Source organism: Phragmites australis, chromosome 14 (assembly GCF_958298935.1).
Source record: "Phragmites australis chromosome 14, lpPhrAust1.1, whole genome shotgun sequence".
Classification (NCBI taxonomy): Eukaryota; Viridiplantae; Streptophyta; class Magnoliopsida; order Poales; family Poaceae; genus Phragmites; species Phragmites australis.
The window spans coordinates 29,094,781-29,110,495 of NC_084934.1; the positions used below are offsets into that span (position 1 = coordinate 29,094,781).

The 15,715-nt window shown below is 41.8% G+C and overlaps 3 protein-coding genes across 4 annotated transcripts; 1 reads left to right on the forward strand and 2 right to left on the reverse strand.

The window, feature by feature from the left end:
* The first annotated feature begins 1,421 nt into the window (after positions 1–1,421).
* On the forward strand, positions 1,422–5,133 carry LOC133890846 (N6-mAMP deaminase). Of its 2 annotated transcripts, XM_062331450.1 has the most exons (12): positions 1,422–1,692; positions 2,962–3,032; positions 3,263–3,354; positions 3,443–3,502; positions 3,610–3,843; positions 3,935–4,011; positions 4,104–4,173; positions 4,301–4,414; positions 4,507–4,573; positions 4,662–4,766; positions 4,915–5,056; positions 5,090–5,133. In XM_062331450.1, exons 1-11 carry the CDS (start codon positions 1,577–1,579, stop codon positions 5,037–5,039), a joined length of 1,131 nt encoding a protein of 376 aa, XP_062187434.1. In that variant the 5' UTR covers positions 1,422–1,576; the 3' UTR covers positions 5,040–5,056; positions 5,090–5,133. The 2 variants fall into 2 exon arrangements, with proteins under 2 accessions (XP_062187434.1, XP_062187433.1); XM_062331449.1 differs by having other exon boundaries at positions 1,423–1,692; positions 4,915–5,133.
* A 2,243-nt stretch (positions 5,134–7,376) lies between these two features.
* On the reverse strand, positions 7,377–10,414 carry LOC133890409 (uncharacterized). Its single transcript, XM_062330789.1, has 7 exons — positions 10,135–10,414; positions 9,067–9,199; positions 8,727–8,896; positions 8,326–8,584; positions 7,967–8,124; positions 7,674–7,845; positions 7,377–7,545 (listed from the first exon to the last, which is right to left on the reverse strand). Exons 2-7 carry the CDS (start codon positions 9,078–9,080, stop codon positions 7,377–7,379), a joined length of 942 nt encoding a protein of 313 aa, XP_062186773.1. The 5' UTR covers positions 9,081–9,199; positions 10,135–10,414.
* A 962-nt stretch (positions 10,415–11,376) lies between these two features.
* On the reverse strand, positions 11,377–13,122 carry LOC133891324 (uncharacterized). The gene is made up of 3 exons (XM_062332043.1): positions 12,983–13,122; positions 12,778–12,879; positions 11,377–11,766 (listed from the first exon to the last, which is right to left on the reverse strand). The coding sequence occupies exons 1-3, from the start codon at positions 13,010–13,012 to the stop codon at positions 11,578–11,580; spliced, it is 321 nt and encodes a 106-aa protein (XP_062188027.1). The 5' UTR covers positions 13,013–13,122; the 3' UTR covers positions 11,377–11,577.
* Positions 13,123–15,715: the final 2,593 nt, after the last annotated feature.

The window sequence follows — 15,715 nt, forward strand, 5'->3', positions numbered from 1 at the left end:
TACGGGCTAGACTTTGCCCAAAATTTAATCAGCCCAAATTACGAATTTCTTCATAGCCTATATAGATATACAGAGGTGGGCTGGGACGGAGCCCGGGCGGGCGCCCAGGGTCGCCGGGCCCTGGGTCCGCCACTGAACGCACCAGAGGTGTTTTCAATTTTAGTGAGAATCATGCCAATTTGGCTCAGTTCGTAACTCAGCACCAGCGTTGTTGCTGAGACGTTGTAACTCAGTGCCTCCAAAGGCTAGTGCGGACAAAGTAGAAATAGTTAGTTTTGGCGAGGGTCCATTTTGGAAATAGTTTTTTAAAAAGTGTCAACTTGTTAAATATAAGGATTTGGCTCCAAATCCCTACTTCAAAAGAGATCCTTATGTGATCTTTTTGGTGGGTGATACTGTTGGAATGTGGCCTTTTTAAAACCTATTTATGAGAATGTAAATAAAGAAGGTTTAGTCCCGTATTGCCAGGTAAGGCGATATAGATCAATTTAAATACTTGAGTTCTTTGGCCTCTTTGAAATAGAGAAAATGAGAAAGAGGGAGTATACTTTGCTATATTCACAAGCGCGCGCGTGTATTCGCGTATTTTTCGCGTGAATGGATGCGTGACAGCACAAAATTGCAAGCTCTTTTGCTGCTCTCCCTTTTTAATTGTGATCAATGTCATAATCAGCCGTTTTAATCGCGATCAATGCCTTAATTCTGAGGGTAATTGGTTAGTTATGGAGGCAGCAATTAGTGAGCATTTTATAAGAGAAAACGGCTCCAGGAGGGCAGCCATTTTCCTATAAATTCTGGAGATATCCAGGCTTTTGGGAACACATCTCTTTACTCCACATTTTATTCTCCACCCATCCATATCACTGTCTTGTGTGCTGTGCTGTCGGATCTCGCTGGCCCTTCTCCTGGCCGTGCATAAGGTTGGAGGGTGAGCGGTATCTCTGAGTCTCTGCCGTCGTGAAGCCCGCACAAGGGACGACAATAAGGTTTCTGAGCAGCGCACCTGCGCGACCGCTCTGCACTGCTTCATCTACGATCTGCACGGCAGCGAATCGACACACCGTCAACTTCATCCCTTCATCAACCCGACTGTGACTTCTTGATGAAACTGATGGATTTTTGGTACTGTTACTTGCTGTTAGGGTTAGAAGTATGTTCATTGGTTATATATTGTAAAATATGCTTTTGTATAGAATCTGGAATTAGATTTTTGCGCATATTACCGACAGAGACCGCTGTAGCAATTTTTATGATCCAGCTCAAATTTATACTGATACAAGGTTTTGGATCTATCTCACCTAATAATATCGAAACACACTTTACCCTAAAAATATATATCGAAACACACTCTTAGGACAGTGAAAAATGAAAAAGAAAATTATTTCTACCCATGGGGAAGCAGCTGCCCAAGAAATCAATCCTCCTGACCCTGAACAGAAGACTGGTTATATAATCTGCCTGCTTATCGCTCGTGCTTTGCGCCCGTCCCATCCTCCAAGGCTTGAGCAAGCTGCCAAGCTGAGCAAGCATAGAAGACGAGCACAGAGCACTGCGGCCGAAGCAAGAAGCCGCCGCCATGGACACAGAGAGGAAGGTGGCTGCGGAGAAGGAGATGAGGGAGTGGTGCGTCGCGCTCCCCAAGGTGGAGCTCCACGCCCACCTCAACGGCTCCGTCCGCAACTCCACCCTCCTGTCAGTACTCAGCACCGCCCCATACTCTCCCCTCTCATCTCTTCTTCATCCCCGGCCTCCCGGTTCTTGATTCTAGCCTTCGGTAGCCACGGTTTCGTGATTCGATGCTAGAGCAGCTCGATTCAAGTCTGGGACGGTATGGTGCATCCTTGGGCAGCATCTGTTCCAATTCCAAGATTACTCCGTAATTGTGACTTTGTGACACAAGTTTGGGAGAGGAACTTGTTAGGAGCTTGGTGATTCAAATCTGATTTTGTTTTCGAGCGAACAAATCTGAGTCCGTGCACGGAAATCTAGACTTTATCAGGATTGTAAATTGTGAGATTGTAGAGAATTGGAATTTTAGGAAGTATGGTCAGGTAGTAAGAACAGGGCATGTACAGTAGCAGTGTGCAAAAAACGGGTGCGTGGCATTATGTTAGTGTGAGTTCTCATGGAGGTGAGAATCTTTGCCTGTTTTGACAGTTTTTCTAATGGAGCTTTCGGTCCACAAATCAAAAATGACTTGGCCTCCGCGAAAATGACCTTATTACTTATCAGGAGCTACTGGAAGATAGGTCTGAAAATGTATGTTGTGTTATCTAGTTGGCTAAATCAACCGAGACCTTATTGCGTCAAGAAATGTATGTTGTGTTACCTAGTTGGCTAAATCAACCGAGGCAATATATGTTTACTTCAGAGATGATCTGTTTCCCTTTTCCTATTTCTTTAACAGTATGTTCAGATCCTACAGTGACTGGCAATGCTAGTTCAGAATATTCCCATCTATTTATTCCTTTTCTAGTTTGAATATATAGTTCTAGGCCCTATCTATTTATTTGGTCTAAACGAGCTGCATCTGGGGATCCGATAATTACTCTTTTGGCACCTATCCATTTATCACATATTGCACTTTGAATAAAAGGTGGAGTGTACCACAACACTACAGTATTCCTACATTAAACTTATGCGTACTGTGATACTCTGATAGATGCTCCTTAGCTATGTAAACCGCCTTTGATTTGTGGGTTAATAATAGGTTTGTACTGTTAAGACTCAGTACCAATTTTACTACCATGGTTTAAGATGTAGTAACTGCTTATGTATCATGTAAAAATTCTATGATTATTCTCTGTAGCATTTCTTGGCAGTATTCTTCTTGTGTATTTTAAGTTTTAACAATGCTGCCCCGACATCTTATTATCTTTATTCACATAAAAAGTTGACATGTCTAGTGGAGAACAAACTTGGTCTTTCTATGTTCAGACATTCTGAACTTTTGTTGAACAGAGAACTTGCAAAACAACTAGGTGACAAAGGAGTTATTGTCTTCGAAGATGTTAAGGATGTGATCATGAAGAGTAAGTGGAAGATTTTCTTACAATTTTTTTTTTCTAATGCAGCTACCTACTATAAATCATATCAAAGATATTATCTCAGTTTCACATCTCAGAAATTTTAACCATTGATCTCACTTTCGAACAATCTATCAGATGAATTATTGATTCTTATGTTTACTATTATAGCAAGGTTCTTGAGTCCTGAGTTGTGTGGATGCTTCTAAACTGTGGCTTTTGAAATTCTTAAACAGATGGTAGATCTCTCCCTGAATGTTTCAAGCTTTTTGATTTGTATCATATACTTACAACTGACCATGATACAGTAACAAGGATCGCTAAAGAGGTATATTTGTAATTAGAAATAGAAGATTGCATTTTTACGTACTAGCACATTTCAGTTGCTCAGTCCATTGACCAAGACAAATTAACAGGTTGTGGAAGATTTTGCTGCAGAGAATGTTGTATATTTGGAAATAAGAACGACACCTAAGGTGCTACTTTTGAATATTTTGTTGCATATTGATTTACAGTTTTGTGAGTCTATGCAGCAATAATGTGACTGATTCCGTGTTGTTCTTTTTGCTCACATATCATCTAGAAAAACGAAGCCAAAGGGATGACCAAGCGGTCTTACATGAATGCTGTTATTAAAGGCCTGAAAGCAGTTAAAGCTGTTGATGTTGTTTTATTTGATTCTAACTTCAGAACAAATGAAACATTAACTTGTACACCTACGATTGAGTTGGGTGGTGACATGATGAAAAAGAAGATATATGTTAGGCTCCTCCTCAGTATTGACCGCCGTGAGACAACTTTAGCGGCATTGGATACTGTATGTTAAAATTTTCCACACCAGCTGATATTCTGATCAAACATAAGCCCATATTGAGAATCTGCACAAATAATTTCTTTCCCTTGGTCAGGTTAATTTAGCCATGGAAATGAAGGACCAAGGTGTCATTGGCATTGATCTCTCTGGCAATCCAGTTGTGGGGGAATGGTAAAAAGTACTTTGTATCTGGCTTAAACTAGGTGAAAACGTGCTAAATGTTTATGTGCTAATATTCATTGGCATTTGCAATATTTATGAAGGGAAACATACTTGCCTGCCCTACAACATGCTAAAGAGCTAGGAATCCCCATCACAATTCACTGTGGAGAGGTCTGGAAATATATTTCAACAATTTCCAAACCACTCTTTCCTTCTTGATCATTATTTGCTAGCAGCATCATGTGCAAATCTTGCCTTATATTATTTGACCAATGAGATAAAAACTTAGTGACAATAGGTAGCAAACAGGAAGGAAATCCAAGCAGTGCTGGACTTCTGCCCTCAGAGGCTGGGTCATGTCTGCTGCCTCAGTGATGAAGAATGGAAGAAGCTCAGGTCACTAAAGATTCCGGTGAACTTCTTGCTACCACTTTCATACCTGTAGACTCTGGTCATTAAGGTGTGACTTGTAAGTATGCTTACCTCCACAATAAAATTATGCAGGTCGAGATATGTTTAACTTCTAATGTTATGACTGGAGGTGCTCCTTCTCTAGAGCTACATCACTTCGGTTAGTCCATAAAAATACAGAACTTAAAATCCATACCGAGAATCATCATCTCAGCACTTCAACATTTTGTTATGCTGAATTTGTGCAGATGACCTCTATAATGCAAAGCACCCTTTGTCCCTGTGCACAGATGACTGTGGCCTGTTTTCAACAAGCCTCTCAAATGAGTATTACCTCGTTGCAGCCACTTTTGGTATGTACTCTTCTTGTACAGAAGTAAAATAAAAACATTTAACGAATTCCCAACATTTAAATAGCGGATCTAGTTCACATTCAAACTTAACCTGCGAGCTGACTCTCTCTGAAGTCTGTACACTAAATCTAGTGCATGCTTTTGGTAGGTCTCTGCAAGTCTGAGCTGTTTCAGCTAGCTCAGGACGCAGTGCAGTTTGTGTTTGCTGATGACGAGGTGAAGTCGTCTCTGAAGGAGCTGTTCAAGCATGCTGAGAAGAGACTGATGCTGTAGGCTGAATTTATAGTGTGTGTACGCGCCTTTTAGATCAACATGAGCCCAATTGTATTATGTATGATGGAAAAAATGTACGTAAGTCTGTAGTTTCTCTCTGGTGTACGTATGATGTTTTTTTTGGTCAAGATCTTATTAGAATAATTATAATAATTCAAATAATTTGTGAATTGGAAAAATTAAAAAGGACAGAGAGAGAAACAAAGAAAATGAGAGGAGTGGAAAGAGAAAAGATCCAAATACTAACAAAAAAAGAATGAAAAGGAAAATAATGAAAAGGCACAAACAAGGACTGCGTTAAGGTGAGATGGGTGGATCATATCTCTTCGATTTCCATTGCATGTTCATCTTCTTTCTTCTTGATCAGATGCACGACAGGCATCGGCCTCCACGATGCCTCCACCGGATCTGTCTGTCGCTTCCACCGCGTTAACTTGGCTTCCCGCCTTGGCACCGCTCATTGGTCGTCCTTTGCCTCCCGTGATCGGCGGTGTCCCTATTGCCACCTCTTCTGCTAGCCCAGCCTAGCGCCCGCCAATCTCCTTTAAGCTCGGTAACAGACATATCCCAGAGCCCAAACCCTGCCGTCATCATTGTGTTCACATGAAGCGCAAAATCAGACGCCCGTGCTGTAAAAAGCGTGTTAACATAAACTAGCAGAACAATGCATATGAATTAACGGGACAACGTATACGAACGACTGGGACCAAAATGTTCGCGGCGGAATTAGGCCGGCGCGGCGAGCGCGACGCCACCGTCGCGTGATCGCTGCGCTGCGGCGCGCGTTCGGCTTCTCCGGAGACCTCGACACTCTCCGCCCCAGCTCGCCACCCTATCACGCTGAGAATTCGCCGCGATTGACAACTACTCTCGTGCTATGGTGAACTAGGTTGTTCGGATTCTGAAATTGCAATCGAAATCTCTAGCTTAGAACCCTCTACCTGATGGAGCCAAATCTTCCTATCACCCGTTTGCTTCATCAGAATGGCACTACCAGTGGAGTTACACACGTCTTGGTTTAGGAGTCAACTGGAGACAGTCTCTTCACTAATAGGAGATGTAAAAGAGTGGATGCAGTTTGGTGAGATTTCAACTCCACAGACAATGCCATCTTTTCTGGAGATTGGAAACATAGTGGAAGTGGTTGAAAATAATGGATGCGGACGTCAGAATCAGCGAGGATATGGTTTTGGTCAAGCCAAGGTCTAATGAATTTGTTGGCAACATTTTGGTGGAGAGAAAAAGGGTCCGACCATTGTATCCCATTGGCTATAGTTTCAGAGAGTTTCAGATCTATGACACAGCTGATGTGTTGATTGAATATCGATGGATGTTTGGTGTCATTATTCATGTCCCCACTAGAAGCGATGACAGCTACATTGTGTTCGTATTCAGAGAAAAGGAGGACTTGGTTGTTTCAGTGAGGATCGAAATAAGACCACACGTCGAGTGGGATACTGTTAATGGTTGGACTTCTCATGTCAGTGGGTTGCACACTTCGGATCAATCTGTAGGTCTTGTTGGTGGTCAGAGAGCTAAGGTTCTTCAGTTTTTTTTTGTGATGACTATGCTCTAGTTGAATACTCTGACGTGACACATCTTGATGGCAGTCATGCCAAAGAGGTAATCAACATCAAGAAGTGGCATAAAAGTATCTGGAGAAGGAAGTGGGAGGAGCTGAAATATTGGAAAACTGCAAATTATGATGATCCAATTCAAGAATTTGACTGCTACATGCCAGCTTATGTCTGCCTGAGCATTCTAGGATTAGTCTCTCCCCCACTCTTTACTGACTCATCTCGAAGCTGGCCTGACAACATGGTGGCCTGACAACACCAAAGGGGGAAATATAAAATGGTCAACAGACACCTTCTTCGTGCGATTCAAAGGGGAAAAAAGCTACATCTATGCATATTGACAGTTTACACAGGGAGCAACTGTATAAAAAAAATTAACAGAGCGATTTGATTCGGGGGAAATATAAAATGATCAACAACGGTTCAAGAAATGGGCGTGGGATTGTCCTGCAACCAACACATTGGTATCTGCCTCAACACAAAAGAAAAAAAAAGGAAAAAAATCAATTGTCCTCTCTGTGCTTCTATTCTCTTCTCAACCTGGCAGAATGGACATCACACTGAAATAGAGCTAGCGGTGCTTCTATTCTCTTAAAAAGATATAAAAACGAGCAGACTTCAAAATTCATGCATGGACATAATTTTGCATGACCAGTGAAAAGCCAACCGTTTACATGTCCTCTCGTTTGTATTTCTGCAATATCTACTCTTCTTGCAAAAAAAAAAAAGAAAAATAATAAAAGAGACACGAGTCCAGCAATCAGTGCAGCGGATGACCATCTATGGATGTATATCTATGCTTCAAAAGCAAATCCGTGATGTCAAAACCTGGGTTCTTTTTTAAGATCCTCCAGTAAGGCGACATGTCCCACGCGAATGGGTTGTGGTACGCGTTTTCTTCTTGGATGGTTAAACCTGTTTCTCCGGCACTGGTACAAAGCACAAGCGCAGCAGCATGCAACAAATACCATGTCAGATTCATGCAAAAGTAGAGAATATTGCAACTTGGCATTGGAGCAAAAAAAGGAGGAGGAGGAGCTAATGCCAAAAGACTCACCCAAGGTAAAAATTCATTACTTGCTGCTCCGGCCTTTTGGAAAGGACAGTCACTTCCACTTCCACAACGCAGCAACCTCTGATAAGAAAGCCTGCTTCTTCATCATGAAATACCCGTAATGGTACCACACCAGCACATCCGTGGAACTTACCTGAATGGAATAAACCGCAGTCTGCACAGGTAAAAAAGCTCATCAAAGGATACTCGATCAGAACGCCAAAACATTCATTCACAAGCCATTGCTGGGATCAGAGAGAAAGATGCACGGACATGCGAGAAAAAAATATGCTCACATGACTTGTCAATATGGTTCCCAGTAAGCTGGTTGATGAGGCGGATCCTGAACCGCCCAAACAATTGGCACAAGATATGGGACGAGGATAGGCCTACGTATATATGCAGACCCTCCGACCCCAAAGAATGGGATCTGCCAACTAAAGCAAAGATAATCCTGAGGAAAACAAAATACCAATCGATAAAGGTTATGGCCAGTATATTAACAATCTGAAAAAACATCATACATGCCATGCATGTCCTCATGATTAAAATTTTTGACCTGTAATACTCGGTATCAGCACGATGTTCCATCAACATTGGAAGCCTCTGAATGTAACAAAAAAGAATGTAACATTGTATCAGCAGCATCACTTACCAGTCGTAGCCACAAGCACCGAACTTTTCAAAAATGAAAGGTGGTTTTTTCGAAAGTCCCTGAATCGTCCATCTAAACGGGCCGGTGTCGCTTGCAGGCAGCCTTCGGCGACGTGTACGAGCAACATCCAGGATCTCAACCCCAAATGCACAAGTTTCATCGACAAGGAAGCCGTATGAAGGGTCAAGAAATATATCCAAACTGACAAGTTGGATGCTCTGCAATTTGCGATCCAGGCGACGAGCAAAGACGCCATCAACTGTATAAGATCAACACACGCAGCCTCTTCGAGGTTAGTACCGCGAAAAAAATTACATTCCGATCAGATGCATGTTGTTTCTGAAGAAAGATCAGATGCGTTATGCGTTGTTGTGCCAGGGCAGGAAAGAAACGAGCAGTACCTGTATCTCTGTAGACCTTGTCCTCGCCGCAGCCCTGGTTGAACAATGTGATTCTGTACGACACTCTAAGATCACCCAGTTTTTCAACATCGCGAGATCCATCTTCCGGGTATAGGGTCAAGCTAAGGTGTCTTCGATCCCTGCGAAGCCACGGCACCAGAAACAATCCCCTGTCCAAGGTTATAAACATGCATACAAATGGCGGCGTCAGTGAGTGTGAAAGTGCATCACACGGCACTTGCATTTTGGTTGACAACCAAAGCGGATTAGGTCTTGATGCCAGCCCAAAACCTATGCATGTGAAATGGAACATGGTGTTTATGTGAGGATAAAACTATACCACGTGAGGTTCATTGCGTCAAACGTCTCGGAAAAATGGCGCCCAAGCTTGGGCAGTAGTGAGAACCCTTCAATTGTCCAAATGAAATCAAACGAAGGAAGATTCTGTATAGCTTCACAAGAATGCTCCAGTCCTGATATGATTATACAAGAAAAAACACAGTAGTTAGAAAATCATGTCATGTCCATAAGAGAAACAAATAAGCAGCCATCTTTTCGAACGCGGGAAGACCGATTTCCATTATGAAATAACGACATTCACCAGTACAACCAGAGTGTTTACATCAACGGAACCTAAGGCATAGAGATCAAACTTGAACGTAACAGAACATACTGAGGTAGGGGAAATATTCAAAGCCTAAGTTCACTGACAACAAGTTCAAACAGACAAAAGAGCATAACAACTAACGATAAAATAAGCAGCCATCTGATGCGATTTCGTGGCTATTAAGCATCCATATAAGCTATAGAATAGGATTAAGAGATATGTGGTTCGGATTTATTTTTGTGGTGTCTGTCTTGATTTTAGGGGGCACGTAGAGCCAATATCAAGTGATTGATACATTGCCTCCTTGTACAGTAGGACGTCATTGCCTCGTTATAAAAATTATTCTCTGGTGAGTTATTCATTTTTTTCTTTTGTGTTTTTAACTTTTACTGTACAAATAGAAATAGCATCTGTTTCCTTTCAATTTTTTTTTGGCATCTGTCAGACAACCGCAAACAACTAATATGCTCCTATTGCTTGAACAGTAACTAAATATTAAGTTTAGCAAAGCGTTCTTATTTAGTGTGTCTGAAATAACACTGCTAAACTGATCAATAATATAAGGTGTTCAGCCAATTAGAAGGGCTAAAGTAGTATTTTGCAAAGGAGGAAGACCTATTACTGATCAAATAGCAAAAAAATACTTGTATTATTGAATCAGAAACGAGTTTTTGTTACCAAAATGAAGAAATAATTTTCTGCTGCACACATGACACAAGCTAGCTTGTAACTGGACGAAATAATATATGGCAATGGATAACGGAAAGTTGGCAGATAATGGAATCTCATACTATTCATTACCTGTGCTGCTTGTTCTTTTCTCTTGAGCATTGGAGTTGGTTAATTCGCTAGCGTGGTCCGTTCTTTCAGAAAACCTGCAAAGTGGAAGGTAAGGTTACGCTGGTAATAAGTGAAGAACAAACTGTTATGGGCGGCTGCAGTTGAAAGTTATCTTTAGCTTTTCTCCAGTGTTTTCTTCTGTTTTTCAGTTGCCACCGGAACAGAGAACAAACACAAAACGGACGAGCGACAAAAGGTACATGGTGCTTCTCGAGTCGCTGGATAGAGAGAGAATGGTGGTAGAGGGCATGCAGTACCAGCGAAGATTACCTGTCTGCCGTTGGTGCGGCGATCGACGGGCTTTCCGCGGCGTCCATGACCACAACAAGGAAGATCGGCGAAACCTAGCTATGAATCGACGCTTCCGTTTCCGTTTCCGTCCTGATATAAGTACGTTAATTTCCCCAGGGGGCAACGTCGCCCAAGTTCGTTTACAGTACGTCTCTCTCTCTCTCTCTCTCTCTCTCTCTCTCTCTCTCTCTCTCTCTCTCTCTCTCTCTCTCTCTCTCTCTCTCTCTCTCTCTCTCTCTCCTTTGAAGAGATTCTACTCGTACAAATTCAATGATACGTATATGTCGAGATTAATCTGTTATTTCGGGAGAGCAATTGGTCACGGTCTACAGCTCTTATTTGTCTTTGTACGTCCCGGTCTCGCTTCCACGCAGGCATCCAGAAGCACACAAAAAAAAAATCAGGTTGGGAACAATTCAATTCCTCTCGCCAGAAAGAAAGAACAAAAAAATCAGGCTGGGGATTCTCATTCTACAGTCCAAAAAAAATGGTTGCAGGTTAGCGCAAAAAAGGGGGTAAATCTTTCTTCTAGCTCCATTCATTCTCAAGTGCTGCACCACCTCGCTGTCTGGTAGGTGAACTCCACGAGCTCCTATAACTGCTGAGCTCAGGACATCAGACATCAATCTTTTCCTTTTCCATTATAGTTCATTCTTTAATTCTTTTTCTTTCACTTCTTCAATTTTGGAGGCTATTCAGTATACATGTTGCATGAAACCATACTAATTTTGCCTCTCAAGAAAGCAACATTACTCAATATTTCGAAGGTAACCATCTTCCGCGCTGCATAACAATGCAGACGCTACCGAGGCCGCAAGGCTGATGCACACATTTGCATACATCCCCACATTAACATGCGGTTCCAACAACAGGAATGCCATCTGTCAACATTCAGAGGAACTAAATCTTATGGATAGCAACATTCACATAAACACCATAAGTTGAACCATGACTTATCAAAGTGCACTGTTCCTATACAACACCTTACCAAATAGCAAAATACATACATTAAGACAATAAGGGCCTACGTTGCATGTAGGAATTCGGTTCCTGCAAAAACCGGGAAAAACTCCTGCATTCCAAATATGGCCTAAGTTGAAATAAGAAATACGTTTAATCTTCATCATCAGTATTCCAAAATAGAAACAGACCACCTCCAACCATAACAGCTATGCCCTCTATCACCACGAAGTAGAAGATCCATCGCCTTTCAGGTCCAAGATTAATATACATCTTTGTCACACAATTAATTAACCAGATTAACATCGCAACAACTGCTAAAGCACGCATCAATAGAGAAATCTGCATAAAAATAGCAAATGCCGTCATTCAAGTCCAAATAACACCACATGCATAAACTTTAACAGGCCTTATATATAACGTACTACCTCAAATTGCAAATATGAGTTCTTTTAGCATCTTCATCTTTGTTCCAGACATAAAATCCTTTTACGATTTTGAGGCACATTTTTCTTTTCTTTTCTTCATATTACACTCTTGTTTAAATGCTAGTCTAATTAACAAATGGGCTCTCCGCTTCCCCATGGTAAGGATTGAGGGGCAACAAGGTCATCTTATCAATCACCTTAATTCCGGTGCACCAGTTTATAAGGACTTACATTTGCAATTGGAGACCATATACATTAGAAAAGGAGATATTTGATCCAGTTCGCTCAATGAACAAGTCAAAACACATCTAAACAAGAATCATCTTTACCTGGTTATAGTGGAAACGCTCTACAACAAAATCAGGATTGTCTAACACTCCCAGGAAACAAAAATATTATAATTGAAAATAAATAGGATTCATAACCCTACATACTGAAAAGAGAATAGCATAAGTAAATATTCTATTTGGTTCAACGGACGATAATGCAAAATCTGTATTGCATAAGGGATTTTGCGTATGATCAATATAAAAGGCTACCTGACCTAAATATCCCACAAAACTTATATATCAACAATTATCATAAACCATCAGCGATGGGCATATCAACACATACTTATGCAAGCTAAACATCATCCAACAATCCCAACAGAAAGTATGGGTAAACTAGTCAAATTGTTTAAAAAGAAGAATCAGGAAGAGCTTTAGAAGGAAACCCTGAGCCCTGCTCTTGAGTTACTAGTTCGTTGAAACATGATTTACTAGTTAGGTCATAGGCATTTTCTTGTTCTTGCTACTTGTTTTCCCTCTCAAAATTTCACTCCCCCTGGTAACGGTCTCAACTACAATGGTGCAGAACTAGGGGCAGCAGGTAGCCCGGCACTCACGAAATACTCTAAAAAAGGGGACTTTTTTTAATGTCTTACGCAGTCTCCTTCCGCGGGGCCTTGCCGGCGTCTTGACGGCACCACCTTCTTCAGCCTTGCGCCGTAGCCGCAGTTCGGGCACCTCCCCACGGCATGAGCGTCCTGGAAACGAAGCATCATCATCAGGTTACACGACGCCGACCAAGGGGAATACTGAGATGAAACGACGGGGGCAGGAGGGAGAAAGAAAAAAAAAAAACAGTACCTCAGTCTCCTGCTCCTTCTCCGAATTCATCCTCGCATGCAAAACCTTGAAGAAAGAGTTCTTTTTTGCCCTAACCTGCAAACCCTAGAAAAAACAAGATAATTGCCCTCAATCTGATTTTTTTCCCCTTCGAGAGAGAGACTGAGAGAGGATTTGCCCCCAACCTGAGGGACTCGTATCCTCTGATATTACGAAGCAATATCATCAGAATGAACATTGATTTAACTCTGGATAAACAGTAACATGACATTATTTACCTAGAACGATTCTACTGTAGCATAATACTATAGCGATTTTACTGTATATTACTTTACTGTAGCAAATAATTAGGTACATCTGCTTCAGATCTAACGATTGACAAAGGGTTAATATCACCGCTACTGTTCATCGGTGACATTGCTTTAGCAATGTTAGAGGATGTGAAAGTGGGCCAACTGGGACCGGCCCAATCAACAGAACGGTCTTGCTCCGAAACGTTTGCTTGATGTACCAATTGATTTTTTTTGGCATGGTGAAGGAGTGATTTCGCTTACTTTTCACTCTGATCTATAATTATTGACTTAGATGACTCCATAGTTTATTGACATGAGCGACATTAGAATTAAAAGGTCAACCTTTTCAATAACAAATCATCAATTTATTCGATGTACAAGGATAAATGACTGTGACCAATTGCTCGAAAATCTCTACTATATAAACCACGAGTTAGTTCTCATATCATATTTTCTTCTACTCTCCTCTTATCTAATAAAATCTCTAAAATTTGAATAATTTATCTACTTTTGTTATCCACCATCGTCCTCCAGCCTCTCTACCTCGTTACCGGCCACAGATATAGGACTTATTTTACTAATAAAAATAAATAAAAAAACTAGGAGGAAAAATAATGGACAATCTACTTATCCTTTTTCGGATCCTATCTGAAATCAAATATCTTCATACCTTAGAGTTTATGACTGATGTTATTACGTCTAATATTTGTATTTTTGTTACAACACATGAGCACTTTAGCTAATAACAGATTAATCTCGACATATCCGTATCATTGAATTTGTTCAAGTAGAATCTCTTCAATGGGGAGAGAGAGAGGCGTAACATGCATGGGCTCGAACACAGTTCCAGCAGCTGCGCAACGACGCAACATGCATGGACCGATACGGAAAAGGAGAGACGAACTGTAAACGAACTTGGGCGCTCGCAATGCAACGTTGCCCCCTGGCCGGGGATATCAGGACGGAAACGGAGGCATCGACGATTCATAGCTAGGTTTCGTTTGATCGAGAAGAAGAAGAAAAGGGAAGGCATCGAGGAGATCGTCAATAATGGGCGCTGCTGCTTCGAGCCATCATCACCCGACTACGCAAGAGCGGTAGCTACTCCGATCCATCGAGACTCCGACAGACGTACGTGGCCATCGTTGGTGATGCTATTTTGTAACTTTAATTTGTAGGTCGGCAGATGTTAATCCACAACTTCATGAACTGCTCAGAGCACTCAATGGTTACGTGGTAATAGGAACTGTAGCGAACAGTTCTGGTGAAGTGGTTGGTATCCCCGTAGAAGAATACCACGCAGCAGCAAATCATGGGGCTCAAGATGACACAGGTATATATATACGCCTTCGATCTTCTGCAGTTTAGATGCTACGAATATATTCAGTCAGTCGCTGCGCCATGCATGGCATTGAAAGAAAGAATGGGAAAAAAAGATATGTTTTGCTTTTTGAGAGGGAAATACTTACCTGCTCTTGATTTCAATGGTCATGCATGGAAGACAATGGTTCCTTTGACTACATCTGGCGAGTTGAAGGCCTGTCATCCTATCGGGAGGATGAAAACTTTCGATCTCAGTTTAAGGCAAAGGGTCTGGAATGGTATGATCTCAGTTTAAGACAAAGAGTATTATTTCACTGACGCTGCGTTTTGATTCTCGTACCAGTTCATTAATGAATGTTAATTGTTAACTAAACTGCGTTGCAGGGAATTATCGTGTTCTTATGATGAGACAAGCGTCAGCGTGAGACTGCATCGTCTAAGAGATGTTCCGTGTGGCCAGCCACAGCCAGATGCAGAAGTAAGGCTGACATATGTAATCACTCTCTTCAATCAAAGCGACGGCCGTCAGGACTGGCCACGATCTGGTAAGTGCATCAGATTATTCCTGAATTCCTGCTTGCCATCATATTTCACTGCAAATTTCCGGATATATAAGTGTTTCTGATTGCCATCACCTTGTAAATTCTGCGTTGCAAGCTATCAACGCTTTTGCCGACCGTGATGGCAAGTGGGGCTTCAAGGATTTCATTGCTTCCGACACATTCATGGACCCTTCCAACGGCTTCCTGATCGATGGAAGCTGCACACTGGGGATCAAGCTGCTGAGAGTTTCGTTCTTCCGAGTGAAGAAAGAGTCTCTCCTGGTGCACCATAGGCATGTTAACCATGACCATACATGGACCGTCAGAAACTTTTCTACCATAGAGCGTCATTGTTTTCGTCGGGAAGAGTTTGATGCTGCTGGATGTCGCTGGTATATATGCTCTCTCTCTCTCTCTCTCTCTCTCTCTCTCTCTCTCTCTCTCTCTCTCTCTCTCTCTCTCTCTCTCTCTCTCTCTCTCTCTCTCTCTCTCTCTCACACACACACACACACACACACACACACACACACACACACACACACACAGCGAGTGAAAATGAACTTTCAAAAGGCTCTCTCCTCTAACTACCTTTGGGT

Bases quoted from the DNA above. Each gene is read 5' to 3' on its own strand.
- LOC133891324 (XM_062332043.1), bottom strand. From the start codon at position 13,012: ATGAATTCGGAGAAGGAGCAGGAGACTGAG. The intron at 12,880-12,982 runs GTACTGTTTTTT...CTTCGTTTCCAG, and splicing joins AGAAGGAGCAGGAGACTGAG to GACGCTCATGCCGTGGGGAG. The intron at 11,767-12,777 runs GTAAGACATTAA...ATTTTTATGCAG, and splicing joins GCCCCGCGGAAGGAGACTGC to ATTTCTCTATTGATGCGTGC.
- LOC133890409 (XM_062330789.1), bottom strand. The intron at 8,585-8,726 runs GTACTGCTCGTT...GATCTTATACAG, and splicing joins CAAGGTCTACAGAGATACAG to TTGATGGCGTCTTTGCTCGT. The intron at 7,846-7,966 runs GTGAGCATATTT...TTACCTGTGCAG, and splicing joins GAACCATATTGACAAGTCAT to ACTGCGGTTTATTCCATTCA.
- LOC133890846 (XM_062331450.1), top strand. From the start codon at position 1,577: ATGGACACAGAGAGGAAGGTGGCTGCGGAGAAGGAGATGAGGGAGTGG. The intron at 3,844-3,934 runs GTATGTTAAAAT...TCCCTTGGTCAG, and splicing joins CTTTAGCGGCATTGGATACT to GTTAATTTAGCCATGGAAAT. The intron at 4,174-4,300 runs GTCTGGAAATAT...TAGTGACAATAG, and splicing joins TCACAATTCACTGTGGAGAG to GTAGCAAACAGGAAGGAAAT.